The sequence below is a fragment of the Pristiophorus japonicus genome, chromosome 1 (genome assembly GCF_044704955.1).
Source record: "Pristiophorus japonicus isolate sPriJap1 chromosome 1, sPriJap1.hap1, whole genome shotgun sequence".
Classification (NCBI taxonomy): Eukaryota; Metazoa; Chordata; class Chondrichthyes; family Pristiophoridae; genus Pristiophorus; species Pristiophorus japonicus.
In genome coordinates this window covers 81,853,415-81,877,263 of record NC_091977.1, presented here as the reverse complement: position 1 = coordinate 81,877,263, position 23,849 = coordinate 81,853,415, and the positions used below count along the sequence as shown (strand labels likewise).

Sequence of the window (23,849 nt, the reverse complement as noted above, 5' to 3'; positions counted from 1 at the left end):
ACCTTCCCGGTTTTATTTTTACGCCAGACAGGGATGTACAATTATTGAAGTTCATCCATGTGATCTTTAAATGTCTGCCATTGCCCATCTACCGTTAACCCTTTAAGTATCATTCGCCAGTCTACCTTAGCCAATTCACGTATCATACCATCGAAGTTACCTTTCTTTAAGTTCAGGACCCTAGTCTCTGACTTAACTGCGTCAGTATCCACCTTAATGAAGAATTCGACCATATTATGGTCACTCTTCCCCAAGGGGCCTCGCACAACAAGACTGCTAATTAATCCTCTCTCATTACACAACATCCAGTCTAGGATAGCCAGCTCTCTAGTTGGTTCCTCGACATATTGGTCTAGAAAACCATCCCTTATACAATCCAGGAAATCTTCCTCCACTGTATTGCTACCAGTTTGGTTAGCCCAATCTACATGTAAATTAAAGTCACCCATGATAACTGCTGTACCTTTATTGCACACATCCCTAATTTCCTGTTTGATGCCATCCCCAACCTCACTACTACTGTTTGGTGGTCTGTTCAGAACTCCCACTAGCGTTTTCTGCCCTTTGGTGTTCCGCAGCTCTACAGATTCCACATCATCCAAGCTAATGTTCTTCCTTACTATTGCGTTAATCTCCTCTTTAATGTATGAGGGAACAGTTTGTCTTTGTTTTCTGGTATGGAGGGTTTTTTCGGTTAACGTATTAATCTTACTGAAGAGCTGTTCGCAAGTTCTCTGTTGGTCTAATGGGGAAGAGGGAATCTATCGGCAAGTTTCTTGCATGTCCAAATGGGGATACCGTGGTCTAATACAGAAGGAGAGGCTACATCCATTGGGTTACGGATGGGGGTGGGGGGAGTGGGGAAAGGGAAAGGGTTCTACATCCAGGTTTCTTGCCTGCTTAGATGCAGGAGCTAAATCATAATTCCACTGGTCAAGATGTTTAACAATTTTTTTTAAGGGATTTTTCAACTATGTTTTAATGATGGAATTGGTTTTGTGGAACATCCACATTTCAGGTTGTCGATATGCACATCTGAAACTTCAATTAACTTGAATGCTCCAGTATTTATACTTTAAAAAAAAAAAAAAAAAAAAATTCTACTGGTGTTAAATATTGCCTTCAGGACCATTAAGCTACCAACCAAATTCTTTCGGCTGGATTTTCTGGTCCTTTGCACTCTGGGTTGCGCCCCAGAGCAGCGTGAAAGGCAGCGTTCAAGTCTCCTGCACCTGTTCGCAATCCTCCGGTCCATTTTTGCTGCAGGGCCGCCCGCAATGACCACGTGGTGAATCAGTGCAGTCCAGCCATACCGGCGGCGCAGAGGTAGGTAAATACTCCGAAGCTAAATGCGAGTGTTTGTTCTTTTAATTTTTTTCAGCGATTTGTGTTGTGGTGGTGTGGGCAATGTTTTTGTGCGTTTTTTTTTAAAGTTCCACCCCGCCCTCTCTCAAAGCACACATGGCCCGGCACTTTAGTTCGCGAATTTCCAATTTTTGCGCCTCAAAAAGTGTACAATGCTTCCCTTCGCGCTGCATCCCGATGCAGAGCCCAGATGTCCAAACTTCCTTACCAAAGCGCAAACTATTCCCAGCCGGAAAAGCCTAAAATCCAGCCCTTAGAATAAAGATTTTAAAATAAAAAGCATATTTACCTGATGAAGCAAATTTGCAGAAAAGGAATGTTTTGTCACTTATTTTCTGCAATGAGCTTGATCCTATTTTGAGTTAAAATTTAGGATTGGAGAAAACCAGGGATGTGGGACTAAATAAGACTGATGTTTTCAAAGAGCCAGCACAGGCACGACAGCCAAATGGCCTGCTTCTGTGCTGCAGGTTTCTATTCATCTTCTATGAAAACTGAGCGATTAAATGCCCACAGGTATTAATGATGAGGTTAAGCCCCGCCCTGCTCTATCCCACTTCAACTCTTGAACACTCACCTTATCATTAAAATCAACATGATTCTGGAGAATTGCTCTTTGATAAGTGGCTGTCCTTATATAGTCCTGCATCATGTTCTGTTGCTGTGATAAACAGCCATAAAACTGAAAGAAAAAACACACATGGATTTTCGTCATTTTTTTCGATCATTTAACCATCAATTTACCATCCATTTACCACCAAAAATACCACCGATGGTAAATTCATCGCAGATTACCACCGAAATATCGGCAATTTCATAATTTAGCACCAAAATACCACCGGTGTTAAATTCATCAGTGATTTACCACCGATCTTATTTTTTTGCCGTTTTATGACGTCATTGAGTGTGCAACACCAAAATACCACCGAAAATTACCACCAGAGGTGAATTCATCAATACCACCATTTTTACCACTAGCCTAAATTACCACCGAGTAAAGTGCAGTCTTATCTGATCTAATCTGATTGAATCCAGTGCTACAGACGCCATTTTAACAAACAGAGCTGCAGTCCATTCCACATGAGAGAAGGCTGAGATTTACACAGACATCTTTATGTGAGTTCAGAGTTAGATTTTAAGGTTATTTGAGGTTTTTAATGGATTATTTAAGAACATTGGAGGACATTTGAGGACACTGAGAAAATCCGAGGATATTTGAGGACATCAGCAGCTCATAAATTAATGCTTTGCTTGAACAGTGAGTTACGTTTCACCTTTACCGCTCACTATCATTGAGTTTTACCCTTCATTTTCTAAAAGTTAGACACAGTACAAGAATGGTTGGTTTAACAAAATTTTATAAAATGTTGTACTTTGAAAAATGTAAAAGTCAATAAATAAATAATTTTTTAACTTCAACGATTTAAAATTTTTTGCAACAACAATATAACAATAACACAAGAAAGAACTACAACATCAACAGCAAGAACAAAAACAGCCCCCATCCTGCACTTCTTTTACCTGTGGCCAAGACTCCAACACCAAAATACCACCAAAAATTACCACCAGAGGTAAATTCATCAATAACACCATTTTACCACCCGCAAAAATACCACCCATTTTACTTTGAGTGTTGCACGATCAAAAATAAGAACAAAATACAGTTAGCCCTACCACCAGTCATATTTGATGAAAATAGCGGCCTTGAGTGAAAGTGGTATTTCGGTGGTAAAAAAAAAACGCGATTTTTAAACATCACCGAAATACCACCAGAAAACCAGTAGGGCTAAATGATGAAAATGCAGCCCATGGTTTTAGTCAATAGCTGATGAGTCTAATTTCGGTTTTCAAGCATATTCATTTTTTTTGGCTTGCTGTTTACCAACTAATATTACCAAAACCTTGATGCTTCACTGTTAATTCACCTAAATTTCCCCTTACTGTCGGTCAGCTCATAGGTTCAGATGTTAGGAATGGTGATCAAACGGACAGCACAGCCATTGAATAAAACTGATCCTTTTCAACAGAGTGTGAAAACACTTGGGGCTGGATTTGCGTCATTTTTTTAATCATTTACCACCCATTTATCACTGAAAATACCACCGATGGTAAATTCATTGCAGATTACCACCAAAATACCACCAGTGTTAAATTCATCAGCGATTTACGTCTGATTAAAAAATACCACTGATAATTGTTTTCCGTTTTTATGACATCATTAAGTGTGCAACACCGAAATACCACCGAAAATTACCACCAGAGGTGAATTCATTAATTCCACTATTTTTACCACTGGCCTAAATTACCGAGAAAAGTGCAGTCTTATCTGATCTAATCTGATTGAATCCAGTGCTACGGATGCCATTTTAACAAACGGAGCTGCAGTCCATTTCACATGAGAGAAGGTTGAGTTTTACACAGACATCTTTATGTGAGTTCAGAGTTGGATTTTATGGTTATTTGAGGCTTTTAGTGGGTTATTTGAGTAAATTGGAGGACATTTTAAGGATATTTAAGAAAATTGGAAGACATTTTGAGAACATTTGCAGGACATTTAAAGGAATGGGAATATATCTGCCAATATTGCTGACTACTTATATGATGAGGAATACAGCTGGAAGAAGGTTTATTCAAGGGCATTATGTGCCTATTTGAAGAGCTCGCAGACTTATGAGGAGGAGGCCTTACTCCCAATGAGTTTTCAGGGAGAGACACTCACACCTGCACCTATCTGAGGCACAGTGCATTCGAAGGATGCGCTTTAGAAAAGAAGTGGTCACAGAGATATGTCAGCTCATAAAGGCAGATCTGCACCCCACCAGCACCAACAGGACTGCACCGATCGTCGAGGACAAGGTGACTGCGGTACTTACCTTCTATGCCTTCGGCTCCTTTCAGGCATCAGCTGGGGACATATGCTCCATCTCGCAACACGCTACACATTACTGCATTCGCCAGATGACTGCTGCACTGTACGCACACCGGATGAACTTTATAAACTTCCCAATGACAAGGGAGGCACAGAGTGAGAGGGCTGTGGGTTTTGCACGAATTGCTGGCTTCCCCAAGGTTCAGGGTGCCATAGACTACGCACATTGCCCTGCGAGCACCTTTAGGAGAGCCAGAGGTTTACCGAAACTGAAAGGGATTCCACTCCCTGAACGTGCAGCTTGTTGTCAACTACAAGCAAATAATCATGGCAGTAAATGCCAATTTTCCAGGGAGCATTCATAGGGCCCAAGTTTCCACACGATAAAAAACGGGCGTCCCTCCGAGCTGGGCGCCCGTTTTTCGCGCCTAAAACGGCGCCGGAAAAAAAACGCGCGATTCTGGAGCGCCCTGCCTGTTTGGCGCGGCGCCCAGGGGGGCGGAGCCTATACTCGCGCCGATTTTGTAAGTGGGAGGGGGCGGGTACCATTTAAATTAGTTTTTTTTCCTGCCGGCAACGCTGCGCGTGCGCGCTGGAGCATTCGCGCACGCGCAGTGTGAAGGAAACATTGGCACTCGGCCATTTTTGTAGTTCTTTGTAGCTGTTTAATTTTTGAACATTTTTTAAGAAAAGCACATTGCCATCAGCACATCAGCACTGAGGCTTCTTGCAGCCTTCTCACTGTCTCTTTCCCCCCCCCGCGGGAACGAACGGCTGTCTCCTCGTCCCGCTCCGCGGGAACGAACGCCTGCAGCATTCTCCATGGCTGAAGCACTTTCACACAGGTAGGAAGATGGTTTATTTAATCTTTTCTTTACTTATAAATGTTTATTCAGGTTGGATTTATTTGTATAATATTTGTAGAAGTATAAATAAGGATTTATTGTCGAATTTAATGACTTCCCTTCCCCCCCCTCCCCCCACCTCGTTCTGGACGCCTAATTTGTAACCTGCGCCTGATTTTTTAATGTGTAGACAAGGTTTTTTCAGTTCTACAAAAATCTTCACTTGCTCCATTCTAACTTAGTTTGGAGTACGTTTTCACTGTGGAAACTTTCAAATCAGGCGTCAGTGGCCGGACACGCCCCCTTTTGAAGAAAAAATTCTGTTCCAAAGTGGAACTGTTCTACCTGATGAGAACTGCAGAAAAAAAAATGTGGAGAATTGCAATTTCTAAGATAGTCCGTTCTCCACCAGTTGCTCCTAAAAATCAGGCGCAAATCATGTGGAAACTTGGGCCCATAATGTGTACATCTTGGTGAGAGCACTGTGTCCAACCTGTTTAAGTGTCAGCTACAAGGTCACAAGCTGAATGCTGGACAAAGGTTACAGCCTCGCCACAGGGTTCATGACCCCCCCCCCCCCCACCCTGCCCCGTCCCTCAGGAACCCTCAGACAGAAGTTGAGCAGCGCTGCAATAACAGCCATATAGCCACACGCAATATCATCAAAAAGACAATTAGAAGAGTACTCATTTGTTTGATGCCTGGACCACTCAGGAGGCAGCCTGCAATACCTCCCTGAGCAGGTCTCAGGTCTCTGAGTTCATTGTGGTGTGCTGCATGTTACACAACTTAGGGGACAGGAATTGCCACAGGAGACTGCAGGACTACCTGAGCGGGTGGGGCGGGGGGAGAGGAGGGGAGAAGAGGACGAGGAGCCTGGTGTGAACCCTTGCCACTACCACCCCCAACACCACAGGGGAAGCCTCGTGGGACTTTCGCCACTGTAAAACTGTTACGTCAGCAGCTCATAAATCAATGCTTTGCTTGAACAGTGAGAGTTACGTTTCACCTTTACCACCCACTCTATCGTTGAGTTTTACCCTTCATTTTCTGAAAGTTAGACAGAGAATGGTTATGTTTAACAAAATTAATAAAATGTTGTCAACTTTGAAAAATGTAATAAATAATTTTTTAACTTCAAAGATTTAAAAATGTTTGCAACATAACAATAACAAAACAACAATTACAAGAACTACAACATCAACAGCAAGAACAAAAACAGCAATAAAATATCAGCCCCCACCCTGCACTTTTACCTGCGGCCAAGACTCCCACCGCCTTTCCCCCCGGTATCTTTACCCCTGCCCCTACCCGCTGCCCGCGTTAAGACCAGGATGTTGTGCAGCAAAGCATCCAGAGCGCTGCTGTTGTCGGGGGATAGACACTGGCAGCGCCATGTGTGGATCCACTTGAGAAATTTGGGTTATGGAAGACCCGGCTTCTGAGTGGGAAGGCAGTTCTACCTCCCCACCCACAGGTGCTGTCACTCTGGGCGGTATGACACTTGGGGGTGCAGTGCCAAAACACAAGACCATCAATTGCCGCAGGGCATTGAGAGACTCGCATACTTCCCCCAAAGCCGCTGTTGAAGCATGGCCTTGAACTGAGTGTCGCCTTGATTTAAAATGGTGATGAAATGTTCCCAGAGGAGCACTGAGTGTGTTCTCTTCTTAAATGCCAGGGACAGAAAACACAGGAAAGTGGCAAAATCTCCTCCATAAGGAAGGGAGGCTGTCCTGTCGTCTGCCTCGGAACTGCAGCAAAATGGTGGCCAAACCTTTCCGACTTTAGTTATAGGGGGTAACAAAGTAAGAACAGCATCTCTTCTCCTTCCCCTCCCCTGGTGGTACTTCTCCAGCGCTTTGAGATGTCTGCTGTATATAGTCCATGTCTCTGAGCCATATAGGAGAGCGGGTATCACTACTGCCCCGCAGACCATGAGCTTGGTGGCAGATTTGAGGGACTGGTCTTCAAACACTCTCTTACTCAGGCGAACGAAGACTGCGCTGGCACAGTGGAGGCAGTGTTGGACCTCGTCATTGATGTCTGCCCTTGCTGATAGTAGGCTCCCGAGGTATGGAAAATGGTCCACGTTGTCCAGGGCCGCGCCGTGGATTTTGATGATCGGGGGGCAGTGATGTGTGGTGGGGTCAGGTGGGAAGAGGACCTTTGTCTTACGGATGTTTAGTGCAAGACCCATGCTTTCGTACGCCTCGGTGAAGCTGTTGACGATGACTTGGGGTTCAGCCTCTGAGTGTGCACAGACGCAAGTGCCGTCCGCATAATGTAGTTCGATGTCAGAGGATGGGACGACCCTGGATCTAGCCTGGAGAACAGGTTGAACAGGTTCCCATTGGTGCTAGAGTTTAGTTCCACTCCAGCGGGGAGCTTGTTGATAGTGAGATGGAGCATTGCAGCAAGGAAGATTGAGAAGAGCGTTGGTGCAATGACACAGCCCTGCTTGATCTCAGTTTGGACGTGGATCCGCTGGTGAGGATCACGGCTTGCATGTCATCGTGAAACAGGCAGAGGATGGTGACAAACTTTTGGGGGCATCCGAAACAGAGGAGGACACTCCATAGTCCCTCACGGTTGACAGTGTTAAAGGCCTTTGTGTCAAAGAAGGCTATGTACAAGGGTTAATGCTGTTCCCTGCATTTCTCTTGTAGTTGTCGTGCAGTGAAGATCATGTCCATTGTATCCCTCAGTGAACGGAATCCACATTGTGACTCTGGGAGGAGCTCTTCAACCACAGGGAGAAGACGGTCGAAGTGGATTCTTGCGATGATTTTCCCAGTGGCCGACAGCAGGGAGATCCCTCTGTAGTTGCCGCAGTCGGACTTGTCCCCTATTTTGAAGATGGTCACGATTACGGCATCTCGGAGATCTCCTGGCATGCTCTCCTCCTTCCAGATAAGGGAGATGAGGACATGCATTCGTGCCAATAGTGCTTCTCCGCCATACTTTAATGCCTCAGGGGGGATTCCATCCGCTTCTGTTGCCTAGTTATTTTTGAGCTGACGGGTGGCCTTTTCTACCTCGTGCAGGGCTGGGGTCTCGGGGTCATCGAGGGTCGCCAGGTTGGCAGTGAGGCGCTGGCTGTATAGGGCTTTCTTAACTGGGTCGTTGAGTGCCTCAGCGTTGATTTTCCTGCGGCATGGTTTCTGTTGCCGTCGTTGTTTGGAGCCATATTGATGTTAATGACGGAGCAGATTAGACGGTGGTCCGGTAGCATGCTGCGGGATGGAGTGGAGGACACTCTCGTCGAAGACAAAGTCGCAGTTAAGGAGATCTTCGAAGTGCTCCTTCCAGTGGGCACTGACTGCCTCGGTATCCTTAATGAGTGCCTCTCCGTTCTTGGCCAGCTGTGGGGTGGGGCCTTTGGCCTTAGGTGGTCTTGACTGCGCTGAAGAATCCTCGCACATTGTGGTTGTTGGCCAGCTGCAGGATCTCCTGTGCTTTCTCCAACCACCATCGATTCTTTAGGTCGCAGGTTTTTTGTTGGACCTCGGCCTTCAGCTGCCTGTAGAGCTGCTTTGCTGCTCCCAAATTGGGTTGCTGCTTTAAGTTCAGAAATGCCTTGTGCTTATGGCTTATTAGCTCCTGGGTCTTCTGGAGCTCTCGTTAAGCCAGTCTTGGTGTTTCCTGGTTGAGTGACCGAGCGTCTCTTCGCATGTGCTGGTTATGGAGGCCTTCAGGGCAGACCAGGCGCTGTGGGCACTCTGTGTCTCGGGGTCATCGAGGGTCGCCAGGTTGGCAGTGAGGCGCTGGCTGTATAGGGCTTTCTTAACTGGGTCGTTGAGTGCCTCAGCGTTGATTTTCCTGCGGCATGGTTTCTGTTGCCGTCGTTGTTTGGAGCCATATTGATGTTAATGACGGAGCAGATTAGACGGTGGTCCGTCCAGCAGTCATCGGCTCCTGTCATGGTGCGATTGATGCGCACGTCCTTGCGGTCCCTCGCTCGGACGATGACATAGTCGAGCAGGTGACAGTGTTTGGAGCGAGGGTGTTGCCATGAAACCTTGTACTTGTCCCTCTGGCGGAACAAGGTGTTGGTGATGACAAGGTCGTGCTCTAGGCATTTTGTCAGGAGCAGGGTACCGCTGGAGTTGGTTTTCCCTACCCCCTCTCTGCTGATCACGCCTCCCCCGAGGTCTGCGTCTTTACCGACCCTGGCGTTGAAGTCGCTGAGGAGGATCAGTTTGTCGTCCAGAGGGACTCGGGACAGGGATTGTTCGAGGCTGGAGTAAAATCCCTCTTTGGTCTCATCTGTTGGGGCTTACGTGCTGATGATGCGGCTGGGGTGAGCTGGAGAGTCATGAGACATTCGCTTATCCCACAGGGGCGGTCGACCAGCTCCTTCTTGATGGCGAAGCCAACTCCATGGAGACAGTATTCTTCCTCTGGTTTGCTGTTCCAGAAGAAGGTGTAGCCACCACCTTGTTCTTTGAGCTGAACTTCCCCTGCCCAACTTGTCTCGCTTAGGGCGGCGATGTCAACATCGAAGCATCTGAGTTCCTGGGCAACGATAGCAGTGCAGCGTTCCGGTCTGTCGCTGTTGGGATTGTCCATGAGGGTCCTGACATTCCAGGTCCAGAACTTCATTTTCTAGGGTAGAAGATGCCTGTGCATGAGTTCTTTTAACGTGGGGTGGCCGGTGCACACCAGCTACCACACGGGCTAAGCAGAGCAAGGTCTTGGTCCAGTGGCAGAGGGGCCGAGAGACTGGAGACCAGGCTCTACTGTTTGGGCCTAGTTGCCTACGGTGGGATGAGCTATAAGCTCGGCACTGAGCAACGCCTTCAGGAGAGGTGTGGGAGATCTGAGGTGTGTGGGGTGGGGATGAGAGACGCTGTGTTCTGCTCGCGTTTTTTGGCTGCACTATTCCATTTTGTATCGCGAAGGCTCGTGGAAGATAGAATTTTTTAAATCCTTTTAACAGAGTGTGAAAACACTTGGTCTGTGAAGGAATGTGGCTGAGACAGGTGGAGATGTCACATGTTCAGTTTCCAGGGAGTTCCTCAATTCTTTTTTCTTGGGTGGGGGATGGGGGGGCACGTTGAGAAGGAAGATGGGAGAGGGGCGGGGTACCGAAGCTCCTTTTTGTGGCAAGGCTTAATGGCTGAATTGTCCACCTTTAATTTGGATTTATATTTTTAAGGGAAACTTAAAAGGTTGTAGCTTCAGCTGTCTTGGCCCTAAGCTCTGGAATTCTCTTCCTAAACCTCTCCGCATCTCTCTCCTCCTTTAAGACACTCCTTGAAACCTATCTCTCTAACCACGGCTTTCCTAATATCTCCTTATGTGGCTCGGTGTCAAATTTTGTTTGATAACTTGGGATGTACGTTAGAGGCACTATATAAATGCAAGTTGTTATTTTTAGAATTATCTAGAATTGCCAGGGCGGTTTTCAGCATTGCAATTCCCTCAGCGGTTAAGATTCAGTAAGGAAATATTCAGTTCCTTTGTTTTTTTTTCTTAATTGGCTGTTTTTATTATTTCCACATTTTTGTACTTTGTGGGGGATTTGTACAAGTTTCACATTTTGTTTTGGTGGGTCTGTTGTAATGGGTAAAATTGCCAATGCAGCGGCTCTGCTATATACAAACTAAACTTGTTAAGTTAAATAACATTGTAAATGAATTATTGTCATAGTGCTAAATATTAAGAGTGTTAAAGTAGAGACTTCTCCTAGTGGCTTAGTAGGTTAAGTGTGCTGCTGTGGTATTGAACCATACAGATCTGGACCAGTTTCAATCCTAGATACGTGTGGAGTTGGCCGATTCTGCCTGGGGGAGCTGTTGGGTTGCTGCAATTAGTCTCAGTATCCCTAACTATGGAAGGAATATATCTTACTAAAGATACATCTACTAACAAACCCAAAACTAAACATTGGTTAGACAGGAAGATACCATTTTGATATTTTCTTTGTTGACTATGAAAATGCGATGAAAATCTCAATAACTGATGACACCATGTCGCAGAGGTAAGTAGAAAATAACCATTAAAAAAACTGAAGAGGTGGTAACATTAGTGCGTGTGGATGTGTGACAAGGACAGTATCAGGCTCGGATGTACTGCTCCTTCTTCACATTTAAAACGGCCATCGCCATTTACTCAGACGTAGAAACAAAATGGCCGCTTGGGCAAGCTAGATCTACTCGTATGTTTAGAGCTGTAAACAGCACGAGTCAAAATAGAAAACACTCGAAATACACAGCAAGTCCATCGGCATCTGAAAGAAAAATAACAGGTTAATGTTTCAGATGGGGACGTTTTCCCAAAACATTAACTTGTCTTTCCTCTTTCTCAAGCTGATAAGAGTTGCAGTGTATCTTTCATTTTTCTATTTTATTTATCTCAGATTTCCAGCATTCAAATTTGTCTTCTTCCCTCAGCCCAGCCTGGGTCACCACCTTCAGAAATGGTGGAGGGAGAATAGTGAACAAGTAGTGAAGCTACAGTTAAGAAAGTAATTTCTGAAAACATTATTTCACCACAAAGCCTGTCTAAGATAAAATTTAGTTTTTCTGAATTGTGTTGAATTATCTGGAGGATAACTCAGCAACTCAGGACGCAATCGAATGGGTAGACAAACTAGACATTCCATTTTAAGCTTTTCCCGTCATACGAAAGCAAAATATTTGGTGGTGTCTGTTTTCGGCTATAAAATTCTCTTGGTAATTGTTGCGTTTCAGTCAAAAAATGTTTAGGTTTTGGGAGTCTGTGCCCTGTAATTTAACTCCCTCTCAGCCCAAGGGTTGGTCAAGTCTTTGCAAGGAAAGATCGGGAGATAGAACCTCACAATTCACAATCTGCAGCAAGTAGACTTCAGCTTTAACTGTTTAACTTTAACCAGTGAAAATAATCTTTTACTATTTAAGTTTTCAATATCCTTAGTAATTTAAAATCTCTGTTAGATCCCCCTTTAACTTTTCTGTTCCAGTGAAAAAGTCCCAGATTTTTGAGTCTTTCTTCATATTTATAACCTCACTGTTGGTGTCAGTCTTGTGAATCTGAATTGAATGCTTTCCATGGCTCCAATATCCTTTCTACAATCGGGCCTGCACTCCACATATCTGCACCACTAGATCTCCGACAGTGCAGTGCTCCCTCAGCACTGCACTCGGAGTGTCGGCCTAGATTTATGTGCTCAACTTTCTGGAGTGGGACTTGAACCCACTACCTCTGACTCCGAGGCGAGTGTACTACCCACTGAGCCACAGCTGACACTGTCAGACTGGGGCAGTGCTCTGGGACTGTGAGCATGTGTTTAACCTACGCCTCTCTTTCATATAAACATAGAAACATAGAAAATAGGTACAGGAGCAGGCCATTCGGCCCTTCGAGCCTGCACTGCCATTCAATAAGATCATGGCTGATCATTCCTTCAGTACCCCTTTCCTGCTTTCTCTCCATACCCCGTGATCCCCTTAACCGTAAGGGCCATATCTAACTCCCTCCTGAATATATCCAATGAACTGGCATCAACAACTCTCTGCGGCAGGGAATTCCACAGGTCAACAACTCTGAGTGAAGAAGTTTCTCCTCATCTCAGTCCTAAATGGCCTACCCCTTATCCTAAGACTATGTCCCCTGGTTCTGGACTTCCCCAACATCGAGAACATTCTTCCCACATCTAACCTGTCCAGTCCCGTCAGAATCTTATATGTTTCTATGAGATCCCCTCTCATCCTTCTAAACGCCAGTGAATAAAGGCCCAGTTGATCCAGTCTCTCCTCATATGATAGCCCAGCCATCCCTGGAATCAGTCTGGTGAACCTTCGCTACACTCCCTCAATAGCAAGAACGTCCTTCCTCAGATTAGGAGACCAAAACTGAACACAATATTCCAGGTGAGGCCTCACTAAGGCCCTGTACAACTGCAGTAAGATCTTCCTGCTCCTATATTCAAATCCCCTAGCTATGAAGGCCAACATACCATTTGCCTTCTTCACCGCCTGCTGTACCTGCATGCCCACTTTCAGTGACTGATGAACCATGACACCCAGGTCTCGTTGCACCTCCCCTTTTTCTAGTCTGCTGCCATTCAGATAATATTCTGCCTTTGTGTTTTTGCCCCCAAAATGGATAACCTCACATTTATCCACATTATACTGCATCTGCCATGTATTTGCCCACTCACCTAAACTGTCCAAGTCACCCTGCAGCCTTTTAGTGTCCTCCTCACAGCTCACACCGCCACCCAGTTTAGTGTCATCCGCAAACGTGGGGATATTACACTCTATTCCTTCATCCAAATCGTTAAAGTATATTGTAAAGAGCTGGGGTCCTAGCACTGAGCCTGCGGCACCCCACTACTAACTGCCTGCCATTCTGAAAGGGACCCGTTTATCCCGACTCTCTGCTTCCTGTCTGCCAACCAGTTCTCTATCCACATCTGTACATTACCCCCAATACCATGCGCTTTGATTTTGTACACCAATCTCTTGTGCGGGACCTTGTCAAAAGCCTTTTGAAAGTCCAAATATACCACATCCACTGGTTCTCCTTTGTCCACTCTACTAGTTACATCCTCAAAAAATTCCAGAAGATTCGTCAAGCATGATTTCCCTTTCATAAATCCATGCTGACTCAGTCCGATCCTGTCACTGCTTTCCAAATGGGCTGCTATTTCATCCTTAATGATTGATTCCAACATTTTTCCCACTACTGATATCAGGCTAACCGGTCTATAATTACCTGCTTTCTCTCTCCCTCCTTTTTAAAAAAGTGCCGTTACATTAGCTACCCTCCAGTCCATAGGAACTGATCCAGAGTCGATAACATTGTTGGAAAATGATCACCAATGCATCCACTATTTCTAGGGCCACTTCCTTAAGTACTCTGGGATGCAGACTATCAAACCCGGGGATTTATCGGCCTTTAATCCCATCAATTTCCCTAACACAATTTCCCGCCTAATAAGGATATTTTTCAGTTCCCCATTCTCACTAGACCCACTGTCCCCTAGTACATTCGGAAAGTTATTTATATCTTCCTTTGTGAAGATAGAACCGGAATATTGTTTCAATTGGTCTGCCATTTTTTTGTTCCCCATTATAAATTCACCTGAATCCGACTGCAAGGGATCTTTTTCTCTTCACATATTTATAGAAGCTTTTGCAGTATGTTTTTATGTTCCTCTTGTACTCTATTTTCCTCCTCTTAATTAAACCTTTAGTCCTCCTCTGTTGAATTCTAAATTTCTCCCAGTCCTCAGGTTTGTTGCTTTTTCTAGCCAATTTATAGGCCTCTTCCTTGGTTTTAACACCATCCTTAATTTCCCTTGTTAGCCATGGTTGAGCCACCTTCCCAGTTTTATTTTTACTCCAGACATGGATGTACAATTGCTGAAAATTTCCTCCTGCAGGAGCCTGTACAGAGAGCATGACAGCACTTGGGAAGGACAACATGGATATCGGTGAGCCTTCACGAAGAATCTTACCCTTTAGGGAATAAATACTTTCACTATTTCTCTTCTCAAAATGTACGACGTCACATTTATTGGCCTTGATCCGCATCTGCCACCAATGTGCCCATTCTACTATCCTGTCTCTGTCCTTCTGAAATCTCTTGCATTCTTCTTCACATTTTGCCATGTCTCCTAGCTTATCAACAAACTGATATTGCTCATGCTATGTCAAAATCATTTGTAAATGGAAAACAAAAGAGGTCCGAGCACATATTCCAGGCACACTATTACCCGGATCCAGCGCATCTTAAAAAAAATCAATTTATCCCAACACACTGTTTTCTGACTCCTCGCCTTCCCTCCATCAATGTGACTACATTTCCTTTAAAACTATGGGAGTGAAATTGGTCTTTGACGATAATGCAAAATTGGTAAGAATGAATCGTAGTCTGTTTTACACTCCACCTGATTTTCTTTGCCATTGACCTTAGTGGCAACTTATCAAATGCTTCTTAAAATTCCATATTCACCGCATTCCCTTTAAAAAGAAAGACTTGCATTTATATAACGCCTTTCACAACCAGGGGACATCTCAAAGCACTTTCCAGCCAATGAGGTACTTTTGGAGTGTGGTTGCTGTTGTAATGTGGGAAACGCAGCAGCCAATTTGTGCACAACAAGCTCCCACAAACAACATTGTGATGATGACCAGATCATCTGTTTTAGTGATGTTGATTGAGGGATAAATATCGGACCGGGGAGAACTCTCCTGCTGCTCTTCAAAATAGTGACCGTGGGATCTTTTACGTCCACCTGAGAGAGCAGATTTTAACTTTATCTATACATTGTGATTTCTTTAAAATTCTATTAAATTAGTCAACCATTATGTGCTCTATCCACGAGTGTTCACTAATTTCATCCCATATTAGAGACTCTAGTGTTTAGCCACAATTGAGGTAAGATTGTTAGTTTTAATTATGTTTATTTTGTTTTTTGAGCATTGTTGTAACGCTTGGCATCCCCCAGTCCTTTGGCACAATTCTATTAATGATCATTAATGCCACTGCTATCTACTTCCTAGGTTCCTTCAGTGTTCAACGTAAAAGGGTTCTGCTGAAGGGTACCACCCAAAACACTTTTTTTTCTTTCAGATGCTGTTATGCATTTCAAGCATTTTCTGCTTTTACTTCAGATTTACAGCTCTTTTTATCACAAGCTAAATTTTCCACCCAATGTCGAGGAATGGGAGATAATCTCGGCCAGGTAGCTGGTTCTTACCTGGAAATATTGTGCTGCAGATGCATCTTCTGTTCGTTGGCTGAATGCTGACCGAGCTTTATTGGAGCCTTTAAAAATCTTTAAGGAATTGTAAAAGGTAAAGAACTCTGAAAACAAGGGAACAAACATTCTGTTAAAATCAAATAATTACAAGCCATGCTGTCGACACAGAGGGGCCAAAATTCAGTAACCCCCATTTTGGGGGGCGGTAACCGAGACAAGACTTCCTGCGCCCAGCATGGAAATCCCGCCTGGCCGCAAAAGTGGGGTTACTGTCCCCGAGAGGAGGTGGAGCACGCCACTTCATCTTGGGGGCAGAACTGGGGCAGTAAGTGTCGGAATATTCCATCGTTACACGGAACGCCACGTAGCGCTGGTGGGAGAACAGGGCCCTCCCCTTCTGTTAAAGCAGAGGGCATGCTGTGAGCTCTGCAGTGGGATGAGTGGCCACCAATTTTCCAGTGGGGAGCAGGGTGCCGTGGCAGCAGCTGGCACAGAAGCGGAATGCCGGGCTGCAACATGGCAGCACGGACACCGCAAAATCTTCAACGAAAGACCGGTCCTGTAAGTCGGCAATTTAAACAAAATGGCGCCATGCACCTCCCCTTTAATTTTCGTCCTGCGAGTGGAGTGCGGCCCAGTTTGTGACCTACGAGGCTGGAGCGAACATCGCCCACGGCAGCCTCACAGGGCACTACCCAATTTCCACTCCGAGGCGAAAATGGGTGGCTTCACATGGTGATGACGTCATCATCACCGGCATAGCGGCCTGGGTAGCTATGTGCGGGAGTGGGACGCTGACGATTTGCGCCTCCGCTAACACCCGCGGAATTTTGCAGGAGGCAGAAGCAGCCCCGCTTCCCGGGCGAGAAATCGATTGCGCCCCGTTAGCGTCCCCTGGGGAAGCTAACAGAAGGCGCAAACGATGCAAATTTGCTGCTCAGAGAGTGGGTATTATGATCACAGCTACCAACTCACAGCACTCTATGAAACACTCCCTCGACAACACCCCTTGGTACAATGTGACTGGTGCAATAGAATCAACATTTTCTGTACCAGATTGACTCATGGACCAATCTTGCAGTGTATACAATGCTACACATTATTAAAAAAAAATCTACTTTACTGGTCCTCACAGGTTTGTAATAGACGGTAAGCTACTTATAGTGCAGTAGTACTTCCCCAGAATGTCTAACGTCCAATATAACTAGACAAATCAGAACAGTCTGGCTATGCAAGCACTGGAAGAATGCATCTGGACTTGCCTGGAGCTGCACAGTACATGGTCAGTGATAGAGGGAAGATAGACATTTAAAAGAAAAAGCATCTGCAAATGTACAAATAAACCAACAATCCTGTCCAGACAGAATCAAAGAAACCTAAGATGCTCATGGACAAATACAGTTTTTCTAGTTTACCTGAACTGTACTGAAGTTTAAAAATGACTGTGGTCACTTAGTAAGCAACAGGTTAATATAATGACACTTTAATCTCTTCCAGGGTAAAATTATTTTTTATCAATAGCCAATTGAGCTCTCTGCACACCAAATATACCAGCCCACAAAATGCTTCTATGACCTAAATCATATGACCTTTTGCAAAAATCAATTCCTCGGCATATAACTTATGTCATCATCAGCATCATAGGCAGTCCCTCGAGTCGAGGATGACCTGCTTCCACGTCAAAAAGTTCACAGGTGTTTCAATGAAGGACCTAATATTCCAGGCCCTGAACTACAAGTTTAAGGATAATAGATGCCTGTGCGTGGATTTTTTTAACGTGTGGTGACTATTGCACACCAGCCACCACACGGGCTTGACAGAGCTAGGTCTTGGTCCAGTGGCAAGGATTACCCAAGACAACTGGAGACCTGCTCTGCTGCACGGGCCTAGTGCGCGCACATATCACAGTGTGGGCTAGCCTGTACTGCCCCTGGGTCCTCGCCTCTCCTGGGCACTTATGAAGCCAGCAATAATCTTCACTTGGAAAAACTGGGCAGATTTCAGTATATTTTCATAGACGAAGATTGGAGAAAATTTTCACTGGCACCATGAGTGCTTTAGGTGATTTAAAAATAAGTGGACAAGCAGGTTGTTCCTTCAAGAGTCTTGTGGCCAACTTATGTTCTGGAATCCTGGGTCTAATTACTCATTGGATTGATCCTATCAAGTCAATTCCCAAGGTGCTTAGCATAAGTGCTATTGGGTTACAGCATTATCTCATATACCTCTTTCGGATGAGATGTTAAACCGAGGCCCCATCTGCTCTCTCAAGTGGATGTAAAAGATCCTGTGGCACTATTTCGAAGAAGAGCAGGGAGTTATCCCCAGTGTACTGGCCAATATTTATCCCTCAATCAACATAACAAACACAGATTGGGCTCAATTTTCCCCAATGCCGTTTTTTGCCGTACATGAAGAGTTCTGCCCCTTTTTTTGGGGCCCAACTACGCCCAAAAAAACATCAAACTTTCCCTGTTTGAATTGTTGATTTTGGCACCGTGTAGCCTGTCCTTTAGCCTTGGGGGTGGAACCTAAGATCTGCAGCAAAAAGATCGGGTTGCCAGGGTAACGAGGGACACACTGCGGGCTGAGGCTGGAAAGTGAAACATACAACGTATTCTGGCCAGCTCACAGCAACCTGCACAAGTACTCTGAACATTGCAGCAGCTTACCAGCATTAAATTATTAAAGAGTTTATGCCAAAAGTCTATCCCCCACTCTCGCATTGCCCCCCAACCCCCCTGCCGGTGCTCGATGCTGCTCCGAGACCTGGCCGAAAGGCCTCCCTCCTCCCGGTACCGGTTGCCGCTGCTAACCCTGGCTGAAAGGCCTCCCTCCCCCTGGTGCCGGGTGCTATACTGCTAGCCCTGGCTGATAGGCCTCTCTCCCTCTCTGCTGCTGTTGACCCGGCCGTGGAACTGCATCTGCTGCGCCGATTTTGTTAATTGCCCAGAAAGTTTTTCCAGAGTGATCACATACACCGTCCTAAGAAAAATGAGAGTAATTCGGAGCTGGCCAAACTTGCTTAAATGGCCAGAATTGGTGCGGGTGGCAAGTTACGCCCCCAATGAGGTAAAATAAATCATAGCCTAAAAAAATCCTACCAAATTGAATTACGTCAGCGCAGAAACTTTGAGGAAACTTGGAGATTTGAATTTACTCCCCAAAAAAATGGTGCACGCCAAAAAAATGGCGCAGATAACTGGGGAAAATTGAGCATTATCTGCTCATTAATACATAGCTGTTAATGGGAGCTTGCTGTGTGCAAATTGGCTCCCATATTTCCCACATTACAACAATGACTACACTCTAAAAGTACTTCATTGACTGTAAAGCGCTTTGCGTCATCTGGTGGTAGTGAAAAGCGCTATATAAATCCAAGTCTTTCTTACGTGTGCTGCTATTGGCAGGTGCGCAATACTCCTGCTGCCTTGCAATACAAAAAGAGGTAAACTCTGCTCATCTGATGTCATCCTAACCCTTGTATTTCATGGACCCTGATCGTAACCCTCAGGACGTGTGGTAATGGCCTTCCCATTAGCCCTTCAAAGGGCCCTGCAGGCACACGTAGCATGCTGACAAAGAAAAAACTGAAAAACTCAACTTTTTCTGACCCTCTAGTATCATTATAAAAGCATAAGTAGACACTCAGTAGAGCTGCTTGACATTGCTGGACTAATACAGACCATGACAGATATTTCAAGACCCACCAAGGCCATGTTAATCCCACTTTGCTGGAATGCACCAGTTACAAAGGTGAAGAAAAGGGGTTAGAGATTGGATTTACACCTCGTTTTACATTACCCAGGATCTTAACATAGTATACATAGAAAATAGGTGCAGGAGTAGGCCATTCGACCCTTCGAGCCTGAACCACCATTCAATATGATCATAGCTGATCATACAACTTCAGTACCACATTCCTGCTTTCTCTCCATACCCTTTGATCCCTTTAGCCATAAGGGCCACATCTAACTCCCTTTTGAATATATATAACGAACTGGCCTCAACAACTTTCTGCGGTAGAGAATTCCACAGGTTCATAATTCTCTGAGTAAAGAAGTTTCTCCTCATCTCGGTCCTAAATGGCTTACCCCTTATCCTTAGACTGTGACCCCTGGGTTCTGGACTTCCCCAACATCGGGAACATTCTTCCTGCATCTAACCTGTCCAATCCCGTCAGAATTTTATATGTTTCTTTGAGATCCCCTCTCATTCTTCTAAATTCCAGTGAATGTAAGCCTAGTTGATCCAGTCTTTCTTCATATGTCAGTCCTGCCATCCCGGGAATCAGTCTGGTGAACCTTCGCTGCACTCCCTCAATAGCAAGAATGTCGTTCCTCAGGTTAGGAGACCAAAGCTGCACACAATACTCAAGGTGTGGTCTCACCAAGGCCCTGTACAACTGCAGTATGACCTCCCTGCTCCTTTACTCAAATCCCCTCGCTATGAAGGCCAGCATGCCCTTTGCTTTCTTTACTGCCTGCTGTACCTGCATGCCTACCTTCAATGACTGATGTAACATGACACCCAGGTCTCATTGCACCTCCCCTTTTACTAATCTGTCACCATTCAGATAATAATCTGCCTTCCTGTTTTTGCCACCAAAGTGGATAACCTCACACTTATCCATCATCATCATAGGCAGTCGCTCGAAGCGAGGATGACTTGCTTCCACGCCAAAAAGTGATGAGTTGACAGGTGTTTCAATGAAGGACCGAATACTCCAGATCCCGAACTATGTCTTGAAGGATGGAAGATGCCTGTGCGTGGATCTTTTTTAATGTGTGGTGGCCGTTGCAAATCAGCCATCACATGGGCTTTTATCCAAGATGACTGGAGACCAGCTCTGCTGCACGGAACTAGCGCACACACATATCGCAGTGTGGCTAGCCTGTGCTGCCCAGGACCCTCGCCTCTTCTGAGCCCCAAACTCACGCCTCTCCTGGGCCCCGGTCACTTCCCTCTACACTTATCCACATTATACTGCAACTCCCATTCACCTAACCAGTCCAAGTCCCCCTGCAGCCTTCCAGCATCTTCCTCGCAGCTCGCACTGCCACTCAGCTTAGTTGCAAACTTGTAGATATTACATTCAGTTCCTTCATCTAAATCATTAATGTATATTGTAAATAGCTGGGGTCCCAGCACTGAACCCTGTGGCACCCCACTAGTCACTGCTTCCCATTCTGAAAAGGACCCATTTATTCCCACTCTTAGCTTCCTGTCTGCCAACCAGTTCTCTATCCATGTCAATACATTACTCCCATTACACCCATATGCCTTAATTTTGCAGACTAATCTCCTGCCTTTTGAAAGTCCAAATACACATCCACTGGTTCTGCCTTATCCACACTACTAGTTACATCCTCAAAAAACTCTAGATTTGTCGAGCATGATTTCCCTTTCATAAATCCATGCTGACTTGGACCGATCCTGTCACTGTTTTCTAAATGCGCTGCTATTACATCTTTAATAATTGATTCCAGCATTTTCCCCACCACCAATGTCAGGCTAACCGGTCTATAATTCTCTGTTTTCTCTCTTCCCTCCTTTTTTAAAAAGTGGGGTTACATTAGCTACCCTCCAATCCATAGGAACTGAACCAGAGTCCATGGAATGTTGGAAAATGACCACCAATGCAGCTACTATTTCTAGGGTCACTTCCTTAAGTACTCTGGGATGCAGACTATTAGGTCCTAGGGATTTATCGGCCTTCAGTCCCTTCAATTTCCCTAACACCATTTCCTGACTAATAAGGATTTCCCTCAGTTCCCCCTTCTCACTCGACCCTCGGTCCCCTAGTATTTTCAGGAGGTTATTCGTGTCTTCCTTAGTGAAGACAGAACCCAAGTATTTGTTCAATTGGTCTGCCATTTCCTTGTTCACCATGATGAATTCACCTGAGTCTGACTGCAAGGGACCTACATTAGTCTTCACTAATATCTATAGAAGCTTTTGCAATCAGTTTTTATGTCCCCTGCAAGCTTCCTCTCATACTCAATTTTCCCTCTCCTAGTTAAACCCTTAGTCCTCCTCTGCTGAATTCTAAATTTCTCCCAGTCCTCAGGTTTGCTGCTTTTTCTGGCCAATTTATATGCCTCTTCCTTGGATTTAACACTATCCTTAATTTCCTTTGTTAGCCACGGTTGAGCCACCTTCCCTTTTTTATTCTTACGCCAGACATGGATGTACAATTGTTGTAGTTCATCCATGTGATATTTAAATGTCTGCCATTGCCTATCCACCATCAACCCTTTAAGTATCATTCTCCACTCTATTCTAGCCAATTCACGTCTCATACCGTCGAAGTTTCCTTTCTTTAAGTTCAGAACCCTAGTCTCTGAATTAACTGTGTCACTCCATCTTAATGAAGAATTTACCATATTATGGTCACTCTTCCCCAAGGGGCCTCGCACAACAAAATTGCCAATTAATCCTCTCTCATTACACAACACCCAGTCTAGGATGGCCAGCTCTCTAGTTGGTTCCTCGACATATTGGTCTAGAAAACCATCCCTAATACACTCCAAGAAATCTCCTCCACCGCATTGCTACCAGTTTGGTTAGCCCAACCTATATGTAGATTAAAGTCACCCATGATAACTGCTGTACCTTTATTGCACGCATCCCTAATTTCCTGCTTGATGCCATCCCCAACCTCACTACCACTGTTTGGTGGTCTGTACACAACTCCCACTAGCGTTTTCTGCCCTTTGGTGTTCCGCAGCTCTACCCATACAGATTCCACATCATCCAAGTTAATATCCTTCCTTACTATTGCGTTAATCTCCTCTTTAACCAGCAACGCTACCCCACCTCCTTTTCCTTTCTGTCTATCCTTCCTGAGTATTGAATACCCCTGGATGTTGAATTCCCAGCCTTGGTCACTCTGGAGTCATGTCTCCGTAATCCCAATTACATCATATCTGTTAACAGCTATCTGCACAGTTAATTCATCCACCTTATTACGAATGCTCCTCACATTGAGACACAGCCTTAAGGCTTGTTTTTTTAACACTCTTCGTCCTTTTAGAATTATGTTGTAATGTGACCCTTTGATTTTTGCCTTTGATTTCTCTGCTCTCCACCTTTCCTTATCTCCTTTCTACCTTTTGCTTCTGGCCCCATTTTACTTCCATCTGTCTCCCTGCATAGATTCCCATCCCCCTGCCATATTATTTTAAACCCTCCCCAACAGCTCAAGCAAACACTCCGCCAAGGACATTGGTTCTGGTCCTGCCCAGGTGCAGACCGTCTGGTTTGTACTGGTACCACCTCCCCCAGAACCGGTTCCAATGTCCCAGGAATTTGAATCTGGGGTTTTCCGCTGATTGGGGGGGCGGGGGGGGCAGCGTGTTGGGGTGCTTGTGTCATCAGCAGGTGCAAGTAAACAGAAGCCATCCAAATGAAATGGAAGGGCCCTAAAGGGGTCTTCTGCCTCATTTTCGTTTGCTAGGCTGGACAGGTGAGCACTAGGCCTTGCATCCAATCCTCCTCAGATTGAAGGTCTTAAAAGGTAAATGCCACCTTTCTTCCACAAGGTACACAGTGGAGCCTTTGGGCTAGAGGTCTTCTTGTTGTTGACAGAAGACCCTACAGTTAAGGACCATTATCACTCAAGCTATATTTCTACCCCCTATTCAGAGTGTAGTCTTTGGCCAAGAGGTGGCTTTATGCCTGGGGTTGGTCAGGCCCATGCAGCAGAGGAGAATCCAACCCTATATTTCTGAATTTAAATATAATCAAGCAAGTATATAAGCTAGGTCAAAGGCAAAACTGCACCTTTTATGCACATAAACAAACACTTATAGGTCTACAAAAATATGAATTAATAGAACGAAAAACGACCATTTGGCTCATTATGTTAATCCCCTCTGACAAACCGTGCATAATTTGCATTATCATGCCCTCTCTCCAACATATCAAGTGTAAAGAAAGCAAACTTCCATAAAGATAGACTGTTTTTGAAATGTCTCCATGACTCCCACAGCAATTTAACACATCACTATACATTACAATCTGCATTATTCTACCGTGACCAATTGCATTCCACATTAGACTTTCCCATGGT

The 23,849-nt window shown here is 45.0% G+C and overlaps 1 protein-coding gene across 3 annotated transcripts in view; it reads right to left on the bottom strand.

Annotated features, from left to right (window-relative positions):
* Window positions 1–23,849, bottom strand: part of LOC139226764 (histone-arginine methyltransferase CARM1-like) — a 115,211-nt gene that overhangs the window by 36,640 nt on the left and 54,722 nt on the right. For all 3 annotated transcript variants that reach the window (XR_011587321.1, XR_011587326.1, XM_070857798.1), the window contains exons 3-4: window positions 15,773–15,879; window positions 1,943–2,047 (exon numbers count right to left, since the gene is read on the bottom strand). Coding sequence is in view for 1 of the 3 variants with exons in the window: in XM_070857798.1 (XP_070713899.1) it covers window positions 1,943–2,047; window positions 15,773–15,879 (212 nt within the window). In the remaining 2 variants the exon portion in view is untranslated. The remainder of the gene's footprint in view (window positions 1–1,942; window positions 2,048–15,772; window positions 15,880–23,849) is intronic.